The sequence below is a fragment of the Mastigoproctus giganteus genome, chromosome 9 (assembly GCF_048544385.1).
Source record: "Mastigoproctus giganteus isolate SK-2022 chromosome 9, ASM4854438v1, whole genome shotgun sequence".
NCBI classification, from domain to species: domain Eukaryota; kingdom Metazoa; phylum Arthropoda; class Arachnida; order Uropygi; family Thelyphonidae; genus Mastigoproctus; species Mastigoproctus giganteus.
In genome coordinates, this window is record NC_143583.1 from 123,241,423 (window position 1) to 123,265,409 (window position 23,987).

General features: G+C 38.2%; 1 protein-coding gene across 4 annotated transcripts in view; it reads left to right on the plus strand.

Annotated features, from left to right (window-relative positions):
* Window positions 1-23,987, plus strand: part of SWIP (strumpellin and WASH-interacting protein) — a 496,362-nt gene that overhangs the window by 254,448 nt on the left and 217,927 nt on the right. For all 4 annotated transcript variants that reach the window (XM_090381778.1, XM_090381779.1, XM_090381782.1 and 1 more), the window contains 2 exons: window positions 3,937-4,016; window positions 17,837-17,942. In XM_090381778.1, coding sequence (XP_090237904.1) covers window positions 3,937-4,016; window positions 17,837-17,942 — 186 coding nt within the window. The remainder of the gene's footprint in view (window positions 1-3,936; window positions 4,017-17,836; window positions 17,943-23,987) is intronic.

The window sequence follows — 23,987 nt, forward strand, 5'->3', positions numbered from 1 at the left end:
CTGCTAGCATCCTATTTTTCTTCCAACTAATGTATTAATGATCTTGGTAAAGCACCTCCCACCATTCCCAACACGTTCCATTCAATGCCTCCTGTGGTCTTCTGTCAAAAGGATGTCAGAAGAATTTTGACGAATGTTTTTGCTAAGAAAGTTCCAGGGCCTGATGGTATTTCTCCACTTGTTTTCAAAACCTGTGCTCCTGAACTGCGTCTTGTGGTATCTGGTACCAACACTTAACCAGCAGATCCTCTAACTCCTGTAAGGTCTGTGGTTGAGATGCTGCAGATCAGAGTTGCTGTTTCAACACAAACCACAAATGCTCGATGGGATTGATGTCTGGGGAATTTGGAGGCCAGGGCAATACCTGGAAGTATTCCTCATGTTCTGTGAACCAGTCTCCTATAAGTCAGCTATAAGCATTACTAACATTTAGATGGAAGTCTCTCTTTTTATTCTTCAAATATGTTTTTGTTTTAATATTCCTGTGTAGAAGCATTTGTAAGGGCACTCTGGAAATAAAAGAGAAATAGCAAAAACTTGATGAACTAAATTGTATCATTATCCTTTAAAGCAGGGATGGGGAACCTTTTTAGTACCAGGGGCAAATTGCAAGTGCATAAGTACCTGTGGGGGCAAATCTTTGCTGAGAAAAATAAAGAATCTTAAATCCTTTAAATACTGAATAATAATGAATCTTAAATCCTTTAAATACTGAATAATAATGAATCTTAAATCCTTTAAGTACTGAATAATAATGAATCTTAAATCCTTTAAGTACTGAATAATAATGAATCTTAAATCCTTTAAGTACTGAATAATAATGAATCTTAAATACTGAATAATAATGAATCTTAAATCCTTTAAATACTGAATAATAATGAATCTTAAATACTGAATAATAATGAATCTTAAATACTGAATAATAATGAATCTTAAATCCTCTAAATACTGAATAATAATGAATCTTAAATCCTTTAAATACCAAAGATGCCATAGTTATAACCTTTTAATTTTAATGAAACTTCTTACCTTGCACCTTAATGAGAAGGTTGGCCCTGCTTTGCTTTGGAAAGCTTAGAGATGTTAGATGGCACTGATGATGCAGCAGTTATTAGTTGGTTTGCAAGATTATCATCCAAAGTCTGGCACACAAGTGGTTTTTGGCTAAATTGAATATTGAAAAAAAAAAAAAAAAAACCCTTCACATCAGTAAGTGGTAGAAAACAGTGATGCAATTTTCAATGCATGATTCCTCAAAAATGGATATTTTTGATTATCTGCATAGGATTTATAAAATTCCAAAATTTGGATTTCAAAAGCATTATCCGACTGTAAATGAATTAACTCTAGTTGCAAGGAATCAGGAGCTTCATCTGGCATCACATCAAAAGGAGTTTCGCACATTCTTAGTTCATGATTTCGTAAATCTTGAAACCTCTTTTGAAATTGATTCAAAAGATTGCAACACTGCAGCATACTCCACTATCGATTCTGGTTTCAGTTTTTCAGTGTCAGAAAATGTACCCTGCAGTGTTTTTTTTTTCAGTTGAGTTATGAACAATTGCAGCATTGCTTCAAAGCTCCTGATATTGACAAGAAGAGAGGTAATAAACTGATTTGGCCATGTAATTTCAAATTTAAATAATTTAAGTAGCTAGTAATATCGACCAAAAATGCCAAATCACACAACCACTTTTGGTCCTTTAATTCCATAATGGGGGCACCTTTAATATCCATGAAGAGTTTCACTACATCTTTCAGCTTCATAGAAGCACTTGAGCATGTGCCCTTTGCTTAGCCAGTGAACTCCACAATGGTACAATAAATCACCATATTCCACTTCAAGGTTGTTTAACATTTCTTTAATTCTCTGTTGTTCAATCCCTTATTTTTTATGAATTTAATACATTATGTTACCACTTCCATCACATTGGTCATTCTTAGAGAATGTGCATAAATTTTGCTGGTGAATAAGACAGTGACACACTGTTAACACATTAGATTCCAGTTGACAGCTCTCCAATTCTTTCTTAATTAAAGCAACAAGTCCTTTTCGAGATCCTACCATAGATGGCAAAGTATCCATAACTACACCACTCAATTTTTCATAGGGTAAATAGAAATCACTTATTGCTGATTTGACTTCTGAAAAGAAATCTTCACCTGTGGTAGTCTCGTGCATCAATTTTAAAGCAAAATCTTCTTGTATCGTAAAGTTTGCCATTATCCCTTGTACAAATATAGCCAAATGTGCTTTGCTATATCTGTTGTCTCATATATAGCTATGGAATAAAACAACTTCTGATGCTACTTGTTTCAAGGATACTTGGATATCGTTAGCCATGTCTTATATGGTCAGAAACTGTCTTCCTTGATAAACAAATATTCTCAAACAATCCGACTTTTTCTGGAGTTAAAATTCATGCAACAGCAACCATACATTCTTTACCAAACTTGCCTTCGATGTGTGGGTTCACTTTCTTTACAATTAGTTCACACACTTCGCTTGCTTGCATTATGGATGTATTTTCATGAATAACATGTCTTTAGAAATAGATTTCTGTTTACATAAAGATTTTTTTAAAAATGTTTGCTTGTCTAAACGCAGAGTTCTTTCAGTTTTTTGTATTCTTTATGCTTGGTCAATTATGCACTTTACAATATTGACTTAAATAGAACTAAGCAAATGAACCATAAATGTTGCCAGATTCAAAATTATTGCAATTAATTTGCAATGATGTGTAATGATGCAACCGACAACCAACCAAGACAAAACTTAAATCAATGCTGACTATCCATCACCAATAACAAGACCTAGTATGACAGAGCCAATGCGTGCAAACATGGTTTTTGGAGAGAAACAAATACTAAATGTTAATTGGCTGTAATAATGGTGTGACTATTATTTCATCAATTTATACGTATTCTGACTCATGATTAATGTCACAAGACAAGCATTACGGCTAACAGAAATTTGTTTATTGAGTGCTTAAAACAACTTATGTTAAATGACTTTTTTGCCCCATAAATTATTATATTAGGGTCACACGTAATTCACTACATAAACTCAATATATTATCTGTAAATTGCGTGTGTTCCTGGGTCGATTTGCCTGATTTGCTGGATCGACTAACTCAGCCATGGAGTGAAAAAGCCCATTAAAGTTCCTCACGTCATCGAAGGGATTTGAACTTAGGCCTTTTCTACCTGGTGTGGAGAGGATGGTGACGATACCACTGTGCTACCCCTGCAGACTTTTTTACCCCATAAGGCATGTTTTCAATTGGCATTTTAGAGGACTTTTAGCATTAGTGTTAGTAGAGGCATATGATGTAAGAAAGCAAACTTATGCAGCATCAGCCAAAAAAAAACAAAAAACGCTCCCATTTCACCCTTCCGTTCATTCCAAATACCTGTCCAGCTCAGCCTTAAATTTATTTAGGCTATCAACTTCCACAACAAAGGATGGAAGTCTCTTCCACCAACCAACCAACCAACTACCCGCTGGCTAAAGGCAAACTTCCACACATCTATCCTACATCTGTCTTTCCTCAATTTGAATTTATGCCCTCTCAGGTGATTATTCTGGGCAAGAGGAAGAATCCCATCAGCATTGAGCATGCCCAAACCATTCAAGGCTTTATACATTCTCAATCAGATAGACTTCATCAGCGGGTGGTTTCAAAGTTGCCTGGGGTCAAAATTTTGCCCGTGGGCGAGAGATTCCCCACCCCTGCTTTAAAGAACGCTTGAATTTTTGTAACAAAATCAAATCAAATGTGTGGTCTTGATCTGGGTGGTCAACTGCATAGTTAATAGCCAAAATTTATTTAATTAAAAGTCAAGGAAAGTCAAAGTATAAAATTATCTCAGAAAGATAATTGTATACTTTTCATATACTGGTATTAATATTTATCAGTTATATTTCTTTTACAGAAGTCCTTCAGGGATGAAGAAATTAACAATTTCAATAATGCAATGAAAAAGTTAGACATAGTATGTGATCTTTATGAAAAGTAAGTTTTATATTTTAATTCATATATTTGGGAAAAATAAAAAAATATATAAGTGTAAACAGTGTTCATGCATAGTAATGCTATTAAACAGTTAACTGCTGATATGTATACTGAGTGGTCATTTTATTAGGTTCCATTTCTGTTAAAAAAAAAAAACACACAGGGATAGTTACAGTGGGCTTAGGAACACAAACACTGGACAGTGGAGGATTGGAACTTGTGAATTAACTTCATATTCAGACAGAGGGAGCACAGTTTTACCCCTGTGAGTTATTTCAGGTTTGCCTTTAGAACATGCAAATCAGCCTGTAAAAACACACTTCTTTGGGAAATAATAGACTGGAGAAATTATGAACAAATGTGTTTGATGCGTCATAAAAGGGTAAGTGTATGCCCTTTTATGAAGGGCATACACTTACCCTTTGCCAGTGACTAAAGTTGATGACATTGAGCAGCTGTCATCTTTTAAGGACACACAGGTGATATTATTACACATTGGTACTATTGATATTAATATTAGGTGGTCTGAGGATTTACTTAAGTACAGGCCAATTGTTTGAAAATTTGAATGTGTCTGCTATTTGGCCAAGACACAACAGGAGAGAGTACATGACAGGAGCCTTATCGTTTTGGCCCGTGAGAAAATGTGTAAAACTAATGATTTAGAATTTTTCTGAGCATGGTCTGTGCTTGTTAATAGGATAAATTATTTCTACAGGGATAGGATATGCTTAAATAGAAATAAATCAAATCAGATTTATGTTCTTGATCCGAGTGGTAAACTACATAGTTAGAAAGAATACTTTTTGATACCATTGAGGCTGTATTAGTCAGTCAGAAAACTGATAGATGGAGGGGGATACACAGAAAAATAGATTAACAGCAGAGATGAAAGCGATTCTTTCACTGCTTCTATTGACATACAGCAAGAGGCGGCAGTGATTACAAGGTCTGCTGGGGAGGGTCTTTGTGGGACAAGCAAATACATTGAAGACATACGTTAAGAAGACTATTAAATCTAAAGCAGTGCATCCAGTTGACATGAGAGATGAGTGCAATGTTGAGCCAGTTTGGTATGATATAAGTACTGGAAAAACAAAATTGAGAGTAGGAGTGTGTTATAGGCCTAATGACCATGATGACTTTCCAAACAGCTATACAGGGAAATAGAGTGGGCCAGCAAATCAGAATGTCTCATATTGGGGGATTTTAACTTCCCAGATGCTGACTGGAATTTGTGGGTTGGTCACTGACACACTTGCAAGACTTTTGTAGATTTCTTGGATGTCTGTTTTCTATAGCAGCTTGTTAGAGAAGCAACACAAGGCAACAATACTCATGATCTGGTTATCAGCAGCAATTCTGAAAACATTAAGAATCTGCAGGTAAAAGACCCACTAAATGGCAGTGATTGCAGTACACTAATGTGATTTAATTAAAAACATAACTACTGTCTAGGGTAAAGGGACAGGCTTTTGCTTCGTAAAGGTGACTACAGAGGTCTCAGATGGTTTTTAAATTGTGTACAATGGGATCGAGTGATGATGTTACCAACCGAATTCTAAATTCTCTATGCAAATTCTAAATGGGAATATTTGGGGAAGTAATCAAAGAAGCTACTAGGCTTTTAATACCAACAAAGAAATACTGTTCAAGGCTTAGACCTAAATGGATGTCAGATCGTCTGTATCACCTGATAATTAATATGCATGGGATGTATATAAATTATCAGGTGATACAGAAGCCTATGGTAGATATAAATTAGTCTGTAATCAAGTCAAAAAGGAGGTTAGACATGCTAAGGAAGATTATGAGAAGTCTCTGGCAAAGAATGCAAAATAAAACAGCAAAGACTTCTATGCTTATATTAACAGTAAAAGGAAGAGTTTGAATCACATTAGGCCACTTGATGTTCTGGGGTTAACCAGAACATCAAGTGGCCTGATGAACAACCTGATGACCCTCCTCAGGTTGTAGACAAATTGAATAGGTATTTTGCATCTACATTCACACATGAGGAATTCTTTAGGGTAGAGGATGCCAAAAATTTATCAAACTCTAACAAGGTAGCTAAATGACCTTGTGATAACTGAAAGGAAAATGGAGGAGAAATTGTTGAGGATGGACATAAAAAAAGCAACTGGGGTAGATGGTATCTATCCAATTATATTAAGGGAGACAGCAAAGGAGGTAAGCAAACCCTTAGCCATAATTATGAGAGCATCCTTGGATTCAGGGGAGGTTCCCATGGACTGGAGAAGTGCAAATATATCCCCAATTTGTAAAGGGTGGGGATGGGATCAAACAGCGACATGAGTAATTACAGACCTGTTAGCTAACCTTCTGTTCCAGGGAAAATAATGGAGTCATTGGTTAAAGAATTAATGCAAGCTCGCTTAGTCAGGAATTGAATTTTTATACTGTCATGGCATAGATTTGTGCACAGCAAGGGCAATCTTGTCTGACCAATCTGATTGTGGGCACCTCCGTAGCCAGGTGGGCAGGAGCAGCAGAGTACGTAGCACATGCTTCTTGATTAGACTGGGGTTCGAGCCCGTGACCACCAAATACGGAGGATGCAGAAAGGTCAGGGAATGACCACCGCATATCCCCGGAGCAATATGGCATTAGTTTGCTAATTCTCCTAAAACCAAACAACAACAACAACCAATCCGATTTTGAATATTATAATGCAGTAACAAAGGAACTGGATGCAAAAAAATAATTTTTATGTCATATACTTGGACTTCAGGAAAGCTTTTGATACTGTTGCACGTGAAGGACTGCTGTTAAAATGGAAGCAGTGTGACGTTAAGGATAAGTTATTGCTATGGATAAAGGGATGGTTGAGTGGGAGAAGACAGAAAGCAGTTATCAATGGACACTTCTCTTCTTGGATTAATGTTATTAGTGGAGTTCCCCAGGATTCACTGCTGGGGCCCGTCGTTGTTTTCTATATTTATTAATGATGAAGGTATATCAGGCTTTAATGTGTAAGTTTGCAGAAGGTGCAATGGTTAGCATGGTGTTTAATGACAGTAAGCTACTGCAACAAGGTTTAGGCAGATGGGCTGAGAAATGGCAGTTGAAAGTTAACTTTGAAAAATGCAAGATATTGCATAAGGGTAATCTTACATCAGGGTAGTGAAAAATGAAAAAGACCTGAGGGTAATTGTGCAGTCAGATATGAAGTTCTCTGAACAGTGCAGACAGGCTGCCAGGACAATTCATGAGGTTTTGTCAGTGATATACAGAAATTTTGCTAGCAGCGATAGAGATGATTATCCAGTTGTACAAGGTAATGGTTAGACTGCATCTTGAGTACTGCATACAGGTCTGGATACTTCATTTTATGAAGGATGTGGATGTGTTAAAACAGGTGCAGAGAAGAGCAACAAGATTGGTGAAGGGAAAGAAAGGGTGTGCTTAACAAGAAAGGCTTCAGTGCTGCAAATTGTAGCACATGGAGACTAGGCACCTGTGAGGTGACCTGATTGAGCTTTTTTTAAGGCTTTGAATGGATTGAGTGCTAATGGCATTCTTTCTCTTGCTTTGACTATACACATGAGGGTACATATATTGAAATTGAAGGATGGTTGCAGGATAGATGTACAGACGTTTTCCATCAGTAGGTGGTTGATTGTTGGAACAAACTTTCATCTGTCGTTGTTATGGAAATGGATAATTTGAATAAATTAAAGAAAGAATTTATTCAAAACTTTTTTTTTTTTCTGTTGCTTTCTTACATCATATGCCACTACTAATACTAAATGATTTTCTGTTAACTGAGAAAAAAGTGGAAGAGAAATTGCTGAAACTATTAATAATGTACTTGGGGCTGGTGGGATTTATTCAGTTATATTAGAAGAAGCAGTCCACAAAACTTTGACCATAATTATGGGTCATCCTTGGATTCAGGTGAGGTTCCTTTTGATTGGAGTTATGCAAATCTATTCATGGCTTCTGTGACTGAAGTGTGAAGAAGGTATATCCCAATTCAAATGGATTGTATAGTATTCAAAGGTAAGGTATAGTATACTTTCAAGGTATACCATTCTAATATATTTGTGCTCTGCTCTGTGTGCTATTTCCCCAGTTGATAGAGGCCATGTAGCACCTTAAGCTGCCACAGCATCCTTTCCTGAAATTAAAATTCATTCCTTTGCCTTTAAAATTGCTATCTCTCTCTCCTCCCCCTTCCCCCAATGTTCCTGTACTGTCAACCGTATGATGTCATCTGGTTCATGGGTGATCAGATCTAGAATATTCTTTCCCCTGTTATATTCCCTAATATGCAGGTACAAATAGCAATCATTTAGTTGATTTAAAAATTTTATTCCCATTCCATTTGCGTGTTGAGACTCTCACCTTATCTTTGCAGTCTTTTGGCCTGTAGATTACTCTCATTTTACTTTTTCTCCCAACTACCTCACACTACACAGATTCTACACTAGCATGCATAAATTTTGAATCTAGTAAAAATTTGGTTGCACTCAGGCGGCTTTTAATAATCAGCATGACCCACAACCCCCTTCTATCTTCCATGTTATCCTTCCTAAATACTTTGTGCATATTGTAATGAGAAACTCATTGCCCCCTATTTCCTGGTGATACCACGTTTTTCTGTTAGCCTTGCTATGTCAGTGTTAGTTGTCCTAACCATGAGTTTGAATTCACTCATTTTATTGACAACACTTGTGACGTTACTGTATATACTGTTAAGACTAAGTGGCCTTGTATAGTTTGCTACTCTGATGTGCTCCCTGAAATTATTTAATCTTGCTTTCCTAGCATTAGCTTCCTTTTCCTTTGAAACATTACTACCGTCAGCATATCTTCTGGCACCTCTGTAGCCAGGCGGGAAGGAGCAGCAGTGCGTAGCACATGCTTCTTGATTAGACCGGGGGTTCGAGCCCATCACCACCAAATACGGAGGATGCGGAAAGGTCAGGGAATGACCACCGCGTATCCTGGAGCAATATGGCCTTAGTTGCTAATGCTCCTAAAAAAAAAAACCAAACAACAGCATATCTTCCCAATATCAGCTATTATGGCAACTAACCTCTTGAGATTTGTGCAAGCATTACTTTGACTCATATATCGGATAAATGGTATCTATATTATCACTGTTTCCTCTCCCCCACGAAACTAAAGTTTCCTTGAACCCTTAAGATATCCTTATTGATATTTACAAAACCATTTCATCATCTTTGTCAAATGAATCCTCTCTACAAAGCAGGTTCCTACTACCTGCAAGAGCAGGCCACACTGATACAAAAATCTCTCCCCACCCACCCCAAGCCATGCATTTATATATTTCTTGTCATGTTTCAGGAGAATTCTTTTTCATATGTTGGGAGAATTGACAAATCTTTATATATGTTATTCTGTGCATTGTACTGTAGAAAGTTTCTTGTTCCCCAAAACTACTAAGTAATTTGTGGACATGGTAAGTTGTTCATTGTTTTCACTTGTTTTTTATTTTAAATTTTTGGGTCAGTTGGCAAGCTAGAAGATTGACATTCATCATTCTACCTCGTGTCTTAAGTTAACCCACAAGGCTTTCAGAATGGACCATAGTGTGCCAGAATGCCATTCCAGTTTGTGACATGTGCTGCTACTGTTACTGATGCATGTGATTTATTTCATTCGTCAGTAATGTCATGTACATACCTGATTTTTAAAATTAAGATATTTTATTAATATTTTATTTTTAAAAATAAGAAATAAGAATTAATATAAAATAAGAGTTATTCTTTTCAGTACTTGTTATACTGTTGCACATCAAACAACTGATTGATGTGAAATAACATAAGCATTGGTTGTTCCATCTGTCAATGAAGTGACCAATTCATTGATGTGCTATTAGCATTAGTAGGGGCATTTGATGCAAGAAAGCAAGCTTATGCAGCATCAGCCAAAAAAAAAACAAAAAAAAAAACCCACTTCCACTTCACCCCTCTGTTCGTTCAAAATAACTGTCCAGCTGAGCCTTAAACTTATTTAGGCTATCAACCTCCACCACAAGGGATGGAAGTCTGTTCCACCAACCAACCACCCGCTGGCTAAAGGCAAATTTCCGCACGTCTATCCTACATCTGTCTTTCCTCAATTTGAATTTATGCCCTCTCAGGTGATTTTTCTGAGCTAGAGGAAGAATCCCATCAGCATTGAGCATGCTTAAACCATTCAAGGCTTTATACACCTCTATCAGATCACCTCGCTGGTGCCTAGTCTCCAGACACTGTAATTTGCAAAACTTAAGCCTTTCTTCGTAAGAGCACCCCTTTGTTCCATTAACTAATCTTGTTGCTCTTCTCTGTACTCGTTCCAGCAGCTCTACATCCTTCTTGAAATGAGGCCTCCAGACCTGTATACAGTACTCTAGGTGTGGCCTGACCATTGCCTTATACAATGGAATAATCACCTCTTTATCCCTGCTGGAAAAATTCCTGTATATCATTGACAATACTCCATGAGCTACTCTTGCAGCCCATCTGCACTGCTCAGAGAACTTCATATCTGCCTGCACAACCACCCCCAAGTCCCTTTCATTCTCTACCACTGTCAGTGTAGTACCACAGAGTTGATACGTTGCTCTGGGGTTGCTGTTTCCCATGTGTAGTACTTTACATTTGTCAATGTTAAACTTCATTTGCCACCTCTCAGCCCATCTGCTCAACCTTTCCAGATCCCGTTGCAGCAGCATAGTGTCAGTAGTGTCCTTGACAACCCTGCCAACCTTTGTATCATCTGCAAACTTGGACATTAAGCTTGATATACCATCATCAATATCATTTATAAATACAGAAAACAATAATGGACCCAACACCGAGCCCTGAGGGACTCCACTAATAACATTAGTCCACGATGAGCAGTGTCCATTGATTACCACTCTCTGTCTTCTCCCCCTCAACCACCCCTTTATCCATAGCAGCAATTTGCCTCCAATGTCACACTGCTCCAATTTGTGTAGCAGTCTTCCATGTGCAACAGTATCAAAAGCCTTTCTAAGATCCAAGTATATAATATCAAAGTTATTCCCTGCATCCAGTTCTTTTGTGACTGCATCATAGTATCCAATCAAGTTGGTCAGGCAAGACTTCCCCTTAACAAAACCATGCTGTGTCTGAGCTATAACTGAAGTCTTGTCTAAATGATCCTGCAGTGCTTCTTTAACCAGTGCCTCCATTAATTTTCCTGGAACAGAAGTTAAGCTCACAGGTCTATAATTACTTGTGTCAGCCTTTGATCCTCCTTTGTGAATTGGGGTCACATTTGCACATTTCCAGTCTATGGGTACCTCCCCTGAGTCCAAGGAAGCTCTCATAATTATGGCTAAGGATTTGCTTACTTCCTTTGCTGCCTCCTTTAATATAACTGGATAGATCCCATCCACCCTGGGTGCCTTTCTTGTGTTTATCGTCAACAGTTTCTCCTCCACTTTACTCCCAGTTATTTCAAGATTCTGTAGCTTACTGCTAGAGTTGAATACACCTCTGGCATTCCCCTTGCTGAATAACTCCTCATGTGTGAATGTCGATGCAAAATATTCATTTAGTTTGTTAGCTACCTGAGCTGGATCATCAATAGTTGACCCATCAATATCAAGTGGACCAATCTGATTCATCCCCTTCCTTCTAGAGTTTACATAAGTAAAGAACTCTTTGCTGTTTTTCTTTGCATCCCTTGCCAAGGATTTCTCGTAATCTGCCTTCGCCCCTAACCTCCTTTGTAACTTGGTTGCATATCAACTTGTATCTATCATAGGCTTCTGTGTCATGTGTTAATTTGTAAGTATCCCATGCATTTTTCTTCTCTGCCATATGCCTCATTAGTTCATCTGACATCCATTTTGGCCTAAACCTTGAACAATATTTCTTAGTTGGTATGTAAAGCCTAGTAGCTTCCAAGATAAGTTCTTTGAATGCTTCCCATTTTGAATTTGCTGGTGGTAACATCATCAGTTGGTCCCACTGTATAGAATTTAAATACTGTCTCAGTCCATCGTAGTCGCCTTTACGGAAGCAATAACCCTTCCCTTTACCCCTAATGGTAGTTACCTCTTTGAGTAAATCCCACTTCAGCACACTGTGATCACTGCCACCTAGTGGTTCATTTATCTGCAGATTCTTAATGCATGAAGAATCACTGCTGATAATCAAATCAAGAGTATTACTCCCTCTAGTTGCCTCCCGAACATGCTGATGTAGAAAACAATCATCCAATAAATCCACAAAAGCCCTGCTAGTGTGTGAGTAACCAGCCCCCAAATTCCAGTCAATATCTGGGAAATTAAAATCTCCCATTATAAGACTCTCTGATTTACTGGCCCAGATTTACTGGCCCACTCTATTTTCCTGTACAGTTCCTTATTATACTCATCAGAGTCATTAGGCCTATAGCACACTCCTACTCTCAATTTTGATCTCCCAATGCTTATGTCACACCAAACTGACTCAACACTGCACTGTCCAGCGATGTCGACTGGCTTCACTTCCTTGGTTTTTATGTGTTTCTGCCTTTGATGTTTTGAGCAATACCTCAAATTCATCAAATTTATTTACTAAACTCCTAGCATTGGTGTACACGCAAGTATACCTGCACCTGTTTCTATTCTTAGCTACCCTAACACAACCCATGTGTTTACTTGTACCGCAATGGCTCCCAGCAGTCTCTGAAATACCATGCATCTTGTTTTTCAGGCTTCTGCTCATTCTAATAGAAGCAGTGCAAGAATCTCTTTCACCTCTGCCAGTGGCTACTGTCAATCTATTGGTCTTTGTCTCCCCCCAAGCTAGCAGTTTTCCGACCCACCTAACAATGCCTCGATAGCATCAGCAAATATTCTTGCACACTTTCTATTTAAGTGTATCCCATCCCTGTAGAAGCAATCTCTCCTGTTAACAAGTACAGTCCAGGCTGAAAAAATTTCTACCCCTTGAGCCTTGCACAATCTTTCCAGGGCCGAATTGATCGACAAGGCTCTCATCATATACTCCCTCCTATCGTGTCTGGGCAGAATTGCAGACACTTTCAAATTCAACCCTAATTCTCGGCTTTTGTTCAACAGTGACCTGTACTTGTTAAGTAATTCTGCCGGTCTCCTACTCTTAATATTATTAGTGCCAACGTGTACAACTATATCACCTTTTGTGCCCTTAAAAGATGATATTCGCTCTACAACGTCATCAACCTTTGCCCCTGGCAGACATACCCTGGTCCTGTTCCACCTATCTTTTTTACAAAGCATGTTCCCCGTTTCCCTGACAATAGAGTCCCCAACAACTACTAGTTCCTTCGGGACCAGTGCATTCTGCCTTGGGGGTTGTCTCTGTGTCATGCGATGCCCAAGTGCAAGCTCTGGCATTGATGTGGGCAGCTGAGAGCTTGATGGGCCCCTCAATTTAGTTTCTTCGAGGGCATCCACCCTGTCCTTCAAGCTCTCATATAGGCCCACAAGAACGCCGAGTTGTTGCCTGATATCGATACACTCCTTGCATCGCGCACACACAAAGACATCTCCCTTGGCAGTATCATGTCCCGTACCCGATTGCTCTGCAAACATCAAGCAAACAGTGCATTTTATACTAATGTACTAATGCTATTCAACAGTAAATACACTGCAGTGGGTGCTTGATGGTTTCCCTCTCTGTGGATGAGCTATCAAGCATCCTATTTCCTTGAAGTTCTTAACTATGGAATAATCTAGGCAAAGATATTAGTCTGACTCTCATATCTTTCTAAAGTAAATCTTAATAAAATAACTGTTACAGACTTAGAATTCTGTGGTACAGCTTAATTAGTGGAGCTTCCTCAAGCAAAGATAGCCATTAATGTGAAAGATAGCTGTTAATACCACCTTAAAGTCACTTAGTACATTAGTATTCCTAATTGACTTCCAGGCAGTGTACAGATTATGTTAAAAGTGACTTTGAGGTGTACAACAGTTCTTTCCCTTCCATTGAACACGGAACTAAGTGATATTTTGATTCCATAAAAATCTACATTTTAGTTTTTAAGAAAACATTTGATTCCATAAAAAATCAAGATTTTTTTGATGGAATTAAATGGAATAAATTTGTAGAATATTATCAATTTTTTTAATAAATTAAAGTTAAAAATTGAATACTTTTCATATAAGTATTGAGAAAATTCTTTATATATTGTTTCTGAATAAATCCAATTAACTCACCAATCCTGCACAATTATAACATTTCAAGTCCAGTTTGGGATTTGGTTTTCAAGTCAAAGAGAAAAAAAAGAAAGATATTCTAATCAGATATTCTAACATTAAATAATTTTGAATCAGATATGATTAGCATTAGTAGAGGCATATGATGCAAGAAAGCAAGCTTATGCAGCATCAGCCAAAAAAAAGAAAAAAAAAAAAAACACTTCCACATCACCCCTCCGTTAATTCGAAATACCTGTCCAGCTGAGCCTTAAATCTATTTAGGCTATCAACTTCCACAACAAGGGATGGAAGTCTGTTCCACCAACCAACTATCCGCTGGCTAAAGGCAAATTTCCGCACATCTATCCTACATCTGTCTTTCCTCAATCTGAATTTATGCCCTTTCAGGTGATTATTCTGAGCAAGAGGAAGAATCCCATCGGCATTGAGCATGCTCAAACCATTCAAGGCTTTATACACCTTGCCAGTGCCTAGTCCCAGACACTGTAATTTGCAAAACTTAAGCCTTTTTTCGTTTTTAGTTATTAATAAGAATGAAGCACAATATTAAAATTAAAGAGAGTTCAGGAAACCCATCTACTCCCTAAACAGCTGCATTATTGATGAAATTATCAGTTTGTATCACCTCTAGACCATTCCTCATTCCCACATCCAGATAGTAACTACCTATTACAGCAATCTCCCACATACCCTTGTATGTAGTTAGGCAATATGAGCTGATAATTTCATTAGCATTGCAAGTATTTAGTTACAGATTGGAACGGATCCTGAACTTTTTAGGTGAAAGAATGTTCTCTTTATTTTTTTATTTAAAATTTATTACTCTGATTAAAATATCTTTCTTCACTTTTCTTTATGCAGTTTTTTTGTATTTCTTATACACTAAGTGGACAAAAATCACGGGATACTTATCTAGTAATGGGTAGGCCCACCATTTGCCCAGATAAGGGCACTCACATGGCAAGGCATTGAGTCCACTAGTTCACGAAAGCATTCCACAGGTATTTCCATCCATGCTTGCTGCACTGCTGTCCATAATTCCATCGCATTCCTGGGTAGAAAATCCAAAGCTCAAATGGACCTTTTCCACAGCAGCCCAAACATGCTCCACAGGGTTCATGTACGGTGAAAGAGGCCATTCCATGGTGGTAAAATCTGCAGAATGCTCTTCACACCATGTTCTAGTCACCATGGCTCTGTGAGGAGGCACATTGTCCTTCTGGAAGGGTCCATTGCCCTGTGGATGCACAATGACAATGAAGGGATGCAGATGGTCTGCAAGGATGGACATGTAACCTGGACCATTCAGAGACGTGTCTAGACGTACCAGAGGTTCCAACTTGTGCCAGCTGAACACTCCCCAGACCATTACTGACCATCCACTTGCTTAAACAGTTCCTTGTTGATGTGATGGATGCATAGCTTCGTGTGGTTTCTTCCAGTTGCACACTCTCCCGTCCACTTGAAATAATTGGAAATGGGACTCATCAGACCAGGAAACCTGACTCCAATCATTCAAGGTCCAGTGCTGATGTTCTTTCACCCAGTTGAGGCATTTAGTCCTGTGTCATGGTGTTAGCAATGTCACTCTGTTGGGTTGATGGCACCCATAACCTATTGTGACTAATGATCGCCTGATGGTCTTGGTGGAGACATTTCTGGCACCTCCCTCATTGAAGTCAGTGGTGATTTGTACCACCGTCGCTCCCAAGTTGTCTGAAACAATACAAGACAGACGTCGACAGCCACGTTCATCCCCCACCCCCTCTCCACCTACAGCACTGTCAACAATGAGATGTTATTCTGGAAATGGCATATTCTTGATACACTCTTGATACTGTTGAACGGGGATAGTGCAAGTTCTGTATCATCTCTATGATAGAGTGACTCAGCTTTGGACATCCACTATCAACCCTCCTTTAAAGTTGGTTAGCTCACGACATTCATCCAGATTGACATTGAATTACCATCTATGTGAATGCAGTGATGCAATGTACCTATATACCTGCCAAGCGGTGGGTTCATCCACTAGTGAGAGGGGTGACAATGTCACTTTGCCCAGGAACCAGGTATCCCATGAATTCTGTCCTTTCAGTATATATATATATATATATATATAGATATAAAAGGATATCTGTCTTTTCTTTTCTCTTAAACTTGAAAAGAAATCTCAGAATGGATTCCAAACATTATCATAATTGCACAGGATTGTTTAGTTAAATGAATTGGAATTCTTTTGTAATTATTATTAGAACTAATTAACAAAGTTTTTTTCTTATTTATTTGGTGGGAAGTGTTCAGTTTTAACTTTAATTTATTGTAAATTCCCATGTATGCCTTTCAAACATTTTTTTTTGTGCGTGTGTATAGTTTTTTTAATAACTGTATTCATGTGTTGACCAGCATGTTGTACATCCTCCATAACAGGTTTATGATTTCGCTTATTTGGAAAAGCCTAGTTAATCCCGCCAGAGACTGGAAGAAAATTCTTAAAATTTCTTCAATTGGGACTATAGTTTGCTAATTTCATGTGGAAGGAGTAGGCCTTCCCCAAGTTGCTTTGGTTTTTTCTGTCTGTATACAACATGCAAATCGCTCCGTCAACACAGTTGTATAGACATGATTTGAACAGCCTAATATAGCCTCAGATGCTAATGCATTATATAAATAAGTTGGGAAATACCACATTATGCATGCTGAAAAATCCGGAATAATTCATGTAATTAAGTCCCCCCCTCCCCCCCCCCTCTCTCTCTCTGATTGGCAAACTAAGTTTAAAAAGGGCCTTTAAGAATTCCTCCAGTTTCTGATGGAATTCAAAACCAGACCACTTATATAAGTGAATAAGTGATGACTACACTGATCTAAGAAAACTATTTGTATAAAATGGCAGATTAGGCAATATTAAACATCGTCATTATGGAAATTCAGAAAAAATAAAATCACTCAGAAAATGGATGGCAGTTACAACAATTAAAGGGAGTTACTGCTGTTCATCTCTATAACAGCTGTAAGAGCTTGAGTTTGCCATTTTTGGAGTGGAAGAGTTGTAAAGTGGTGAGATGTACTGGCCACTTCTTTAGCTTTGATTGGAAAAGCTTGGAGAACCATTGCAGAAAATTATTCCCCACTTTTTGTCAGATTAGGCAGTAATCTCATAAAGGTTAACTTTATAGACTTTTGTAAATTTCTCTGTGACGCATGTGCTTATGCATGCATGCATGCATGCATAAGCTGATTTCAGTGTTTATAAATTTATTTTTTTCGCAGTGTGACCTCAGACCTCTACCTCACTTAAATGTTTTGTTTTGTAATGGAAACTCATTAATGTTTAACATTTTATTTTGCTGTATATAATATTCCTTAAGAAGTAGAGCATTATTAAATTATTTTGATTTCAACCAAGCATAGGTTGAAATCAAAGTTCATATTTCTTTTATATGAACTTTTAATTATAGTTAATTTATTTGTTAGAGTACTCATTTTAATGACTGGATTAAATATAATTATTTCAGTGAATTTTCATGAGTATACATTTAGTAACTCTATAGTCCTTTTATAAACTTAATTTACAATGGTTTTTTTTTTATTTATTTATTTTTTAATTTTGGTGGGGTTCTAGGTTAAGAAAAGCATGCGACTGTAGCTTTTTGTATTGGCATCATGTGGTATTCCCAACTTATGTGGCTGACTTATATGATAATGCTACGGATGTTCATCGTATTCATGTGAGTAAACAAGTTTGTTTAGCTTAACAAAAACATATTTTGTAATATTAATATTGAGCAAATATATATATATGCATATATATAGACAAATAGATTAGATAAGTGTATGAGTAGGGGTGCTGACCTGTCAGGTGTAGTTACAATGGAAAAAATTAAAAAAGTGCCTGAAAAATAAAAGCAGATTACATAAAATTAAATGAAAATATATAAATGGTACTTAATGCTATAGATCCTAAGATTTTAACTAAGTCCTCAAGGACTGGCAGCCAATATATACTTGGCAGACAGAAAAAGTGAGCAGACGTATACATCATAGCCGACTCGACAGAGACCAAAAAGAAAAGGAATAAAAAACTAAAATAAAATAATAAATAAAAGTAAAATGCAAAATTAAGCTGTAATTAATACCAATTAAAGAAAAATTGAATGAATAGCAAACAGCCCTACTTGAATTTTGACAAAGAAAGTGTAATTTAAAGACAAAAGGATATAGTCAGAATATGACATTCATTCTTTTTTTTTTTTTTTTTTTTCATTTATTGAGTAAATAGACCCTAGCCAAAAAAATCTGGCAAATTTGCCATACATATAGAAATTGTACAGTATACAATTATTAATGATACAAATTTCACATTCACATTATAAATTCACATTACAAATCAACTATACTGTGCAATGGTCATCCCCTCATACCTTTTTCTGCACAACAACCTGGACAAGTAGGCTACAGCAGAAACCGATGAAGAGACACTGTCCACAGATGAGCACAAGCAGTGTACTCTGAGACTGATAATTGCAACGAGCTGGACAAGTAGGCTACAACAGAAACTGATGAAGAGACACTGTCCACAGATGAGCACAAGCATCACATCCTAGGGACTGATCATTGCCGGTAATCTCCAAAAGGTAAACAGTTCAACGAACAGCCATCTACCAGCAGTCAGTGAGCTCAACAGAAGTTACTCATATTAACCAGCAAAACCAAGCTGGAAGAAGGTGTTATTGCAGGATCAAATCCAAGAAAAACAACTAAGCTTCTTGCCAACTGTGTTGGCAGGAGCAGAAGTGGACACCCACCCATTAAGGAAACAGAGTACCAAGATCCTGTCCACCACTGCAAAGAATTTTCTCTGTTCCTATATAAAAAAAATAACATACTGTTCCATGTAAAGGAGAGGGTACAGTCCACCAATTCATCCAATATTTAACCTTAACTCTTCCATTTGCAAAAATATATTCCTTCTCACGAAAACTGAATTTGAAAAATTTAGAAAGGCAATAAAATTTTCCCTTGTTTTTATAAGTTCTGGCCCAATTCCATTCATCAGACAAGTTACATTATCAACATTATTCAATAAATCCAAACGCAAATCAGCATATTCCAAACAATTAAACACAACATGTTTCCAGATCACCACACGTACAGTTGCATCTTGCTACAATTCCAAGACTATTCAGTTTAGCAAAGAATGATCCGTGACCTGATAGTAAGAATGTACAACTTAGATTTGGTACTAACCAGATCGGTTTAATATAATTCACACTATTAACATAAGGGAAAAATTTGAATTTTATTCTACCTTTTCCCAAACAATTCCATCTGTTTTGCCATTTTTGAAAAATCCTTTTCCTCTTCCTCTTCCTTTTCCTTTTCTCTTCTTTTCCTCCTTTTTCCCTTCCTTTTTTTGCTCCTTTTCCCTCTCTTCTTTTCGATTCTCAAGTCATTTAAAGCGTTAATTTTGATGCCCAGCAACTCAGATTTTATACCTCTTCTCAAATAAAAGGATAGGCTTCTAAACACTAACTGCAAATCAAGTGGCATTTTGCCAGCTAACACTTGCAAACCTTCTGTGGAAACTGTTCTGCAGGCCATAACCATTTTGAGTAATATAACTCAATGTATAGAATAGAGCTTTTTGGTGTTGCTTACTTTGATGGATGGCCAACCCAGATTGACACCATACATAACAATCGGCAGAAGAATACAATCATAAATCAAATGGAGTGATTTCCCGTTTATCCCCCATTCCACCCGCATTATTCTTGAGATCATTGCAATAAATTTCTTCACCTACTCTGATATATAGTTAATATACGAGATAAAGTTCAAGCCACTAGCAATACATATTCCCAAGTATTTAATCATTAGCACCTGCTCTAGTAAATACCATTGAACCTTATGAACAGAGGTCTACTAAGAGCCAATTTACCCTTCAACATCATGATTTTAGATTTGGATGTAGAGATTGTCAACCTATGTAAATTACACCATTTGCATCATTCTTTTAATATGCAATCAGACCTAATTTCAAGCTCCTTTCTGGAGTTTCCATGCACAAGTATTACCATATCATCTCCATAAGCTATTGTAGTAGTAGCGGTAGTAGTGGCATGTGATGCAAGAAAGTAAGTGTATGAGCTTATGCAGCATCAGCCAAAAAAAAAAAAAAAAAAATCACACCATTCCCTCCAGATTCCTGTCCAGTTCCTCCTTAAATTTATTCAACCTATCAACTTCCACAACGACAGATGGAAGTTTGTTCCATCAATTAACCACCTGCTGGCTAAAGGCAAATTTCCGCACATCTATTCTACATCTGTCTTTTCTTAATTTGAATTTATGCCCCCTTAGGTTCGTAATCTGAACAAGTGGAAGGATTCCATCAGAATTCAGCGTGCTCAACCCATTCAAGGCCTTATACACCTCAATCAGATCACCACGCAGGTGCCTAGTCTCCAGCCACTGCAATTTGCAGAACTTTAGCCTCTCTTGATAAGAGGATCCCTTCATTCCCCTCACCAATCTTGTTGCCCTTCGCTGTACACACTCAAGCAAATTGACATCCTTCCTAAAATGAGGCCTCCAGACCTGTATGCAGTACTCAAGGCGTGGCCTGACCATTGCCTTATAGAGAGGGACAGTCACCTCCTTTTCCCTGCTAGCAAAATTCCTGTATATCCTTGTTCCTGTATATCCTTGTTCCTTGTTCCAAAATTCCTGTTGGTCCTTGAGGCTGTCACAGACATTCTCTCAGATATGCCAGACAAGCTGTTCTTGCTACCTGTGAGTCTAAAACGCTGATGGAACTGATATTCGGGTGACACTCAAGTCAAAGTGGACCCAATTTCAGCGAAGTCCGGACGGTCTATGACAGCCAAATCCTCTGCTTGCACCTTCACGATGGTGGGACTGTTAGTAATCCTGGGTATAACCTTCATGCACAAGTACATGGTGGGTGACCACCCAGGTGTGAACCAACGTAAGCAGGGGTCGAGGTGTGGCGCCCACACCACATGGAGGAACGCCGCCCCTCTATGTTACCAGGCAGTACTAGGTGGTAGATGACTCTCATCAACCGGTGAAATACCACCACTTTGCTTATTGGAGGCTTGAAGTGGTGGAACCCATGTTTAGTCTCTAGAGCTAAGTTCCGGCCAACCCTTCCCTATCTCTTCCATCATGCAGTATGATTGATGATTTTTGAGGTTATGATGAATGTCGTGGCGAGATCCAATATTCCTTACATTTCGAGGGTACAGCTCTAAAACGGTGTTCGCAGGCCGGCCACTAGTTAGTACACCGGACTGAACCTATTGGTAACTCTCTAGGAAGCTTCCGGATCAGCTAGTGTATAATCTTGCTACCTCTACTCTGCCAGATAGTGACTGGAGGGAGTCCGAGTAGTGTGTATGCGGGGAGCATTGTCGAGGCCACGTTATGTCAAGGATCTGGGTATATTCTTACCACATGTACGCCATATCCAAAAATTTCATTACTTCATACAGCATGTCCCACCCACTTTTTCTTACTATTGAATACACCATGAATTGTCAAAATAATAGAGCAAGCTTATCTGCGAAAAGATCTAAACCTCCCAAGGACTTCCTAATTCATTTCACAAATATACGTGGTCTCAATTCTAATCTCAACGATGTCCATTTCCACTTGCAGTCTTCCAAACCCCATGTACTTTTTCTGACTGAATCTCAGTTATCAGTTGATTCAACTACTGCTCATCTCAGATGTCCAAATTATTTGCTGTATGATTCCTTTCGCCTCAAAGGTGGTACTTGTGCATATGTCCGTTCTGATATTCCCTGTCAGAGACTTGGCAATTTGGAATCTCCTCTCTTTGATCTTCTCTGGCTTAAAATCTCTCTACCTCATTGTGTAAAATTCATCTGTTGTCTCTACCGTTCTCCCAACTCCACTAATCACTTGGAGCTCTTTGACTTCCTCTCTTTGCAACTTGACTTTCTCCAGTCCAACTTTCCTAACAGTGAGGTAATTTTCCTTGGTGATTTTAACGTTCACAACTCCAGCTGGCTTCCGTTTTCTAGTCACACCGACCCAGCAGGTCGAGATGCTGAGGCTTTTGCAATTACTAATGACCTAGCACAGATTGTTCATTTACCTACAAGAATACCGGACAATCCTAATCATACAGCCAATACGCTTGATCTTTTTCTTACAAACAACCCTTCTAAGTACAAGGTTGAAGTGAGAGGTCCTTTAGGCACTTCAGATCACAACTTGGTGATTGCCTCTTCTCCAATGGAACCTTTATCTCATGGCTATTCCCAACCTCGTATTGTTTGGCATTACAAGAATGCAAAATGGGATGACCTGCGAGACTTCTTTTCTTCTTTTCCTTGGTCTGATTACTGTTTCAAAACTTCTGATGTCAACGTTTGCTCAGATCGTGTCAGTGAAATTATTCTTGCAGGAATGGAATCCTTTATCCCACACTCCACTTTAAAATCTCGTCCTTTATCTAAACCTTGGTTTTCCAATAAATGTGCTAAGGCTGTCCAAGAGAAGAACGTTGCATATCGTAATTGGCTTGTTTCTAATTCTTCAGTTTCATTTTCTACCTACACCAAAGCTCGCAACAATTGTAAAGCAGTTATTAATCAGTCCAAACTAGAGTTTGAACAGGCTAAGAGTAGAAAACTTGCTTCTTGCCCTAATGGTAGCCGAGCATTCTGGTCTCTTGCCAAAGCTATTGGCCGCAACTTTTGCCCATCTCTGCTCCCACCTCTGTCCAAACCAGATGGTTCTGTTGTCACTTCAGCCAAGGATAAAGCTGACCTGCTAGCATCCCATTTTTCTTTGAGCTCATGTATTAATGATCTTGGTAAAACACCTCCCACCATTCCTAACAAGCTCCATTCAATGCCTCCTGTGGTCTTCCGTCAAAAGGATATCAGAAGGATTTTGATGAATCTTGATGCTAAGAAAGCTCCAGGTCCTGATGGTATTTCTCCATTTGTTCTCAAAACCTGTGCTCCTGAACTTACTCCTATTCTTTGCCGCCTTTTTTCACTTTCTTATTCCAAAGGTGTTTTTCCTTCTGCTTGGAAATTTGCTCATATCCAGCCAGTTCCTAAAAAGGGTGACAAATCCCTCCCATCCAATTATTGTCCCATTGCAATTACTTCTACTCTTTCTAAAGTAATGGAGAAATCAATTAACCGCCAACTCTTAAACTACCTAGAAACTTTCCGTCTGATCAACGATCGCCAGTATGGATTCCGTCAGTGTTGATCCACTGGTGATATTCTGGCTTATGTTACCCATTTATGGACTAATTCAATGGAAAGGTTCGGTGAAACACAAGTAGTTGCTCTTGACATCTCAAAGGCTTTTGATCGTGTTTGGCATAAAGGTCTTCTAAACAAGCTTCCATCTTATGGTTTGCCAACTGTTTTTAGTAATTGGTTATCCAGTTTTCTCTCTGATCGCTCACTGAGGGTGATGGTAGATGGCTCTCTGTCTTCTAACTTCTCCACTAATGCCGGTGTCCCCCAAGGTTCAGTTCTTTCCCCCACTCTTTTCCTCTTGTATATCAATGACCTTCTTCCATTGACTGGAAATCCTATCCATAGTTTTGCCGATGATAGCACATTGCATTCAACTTTCCATTTTGAGAAACCTTGTCCAGCTCAATCAGCTTTAAGTTCTCGAAAATCTGCTGCCAATTCCTTAAATGCCGATCTTCAGGTAATTCTCCAGTGGGGCAAAGACAACTTAGTTGATTTCAA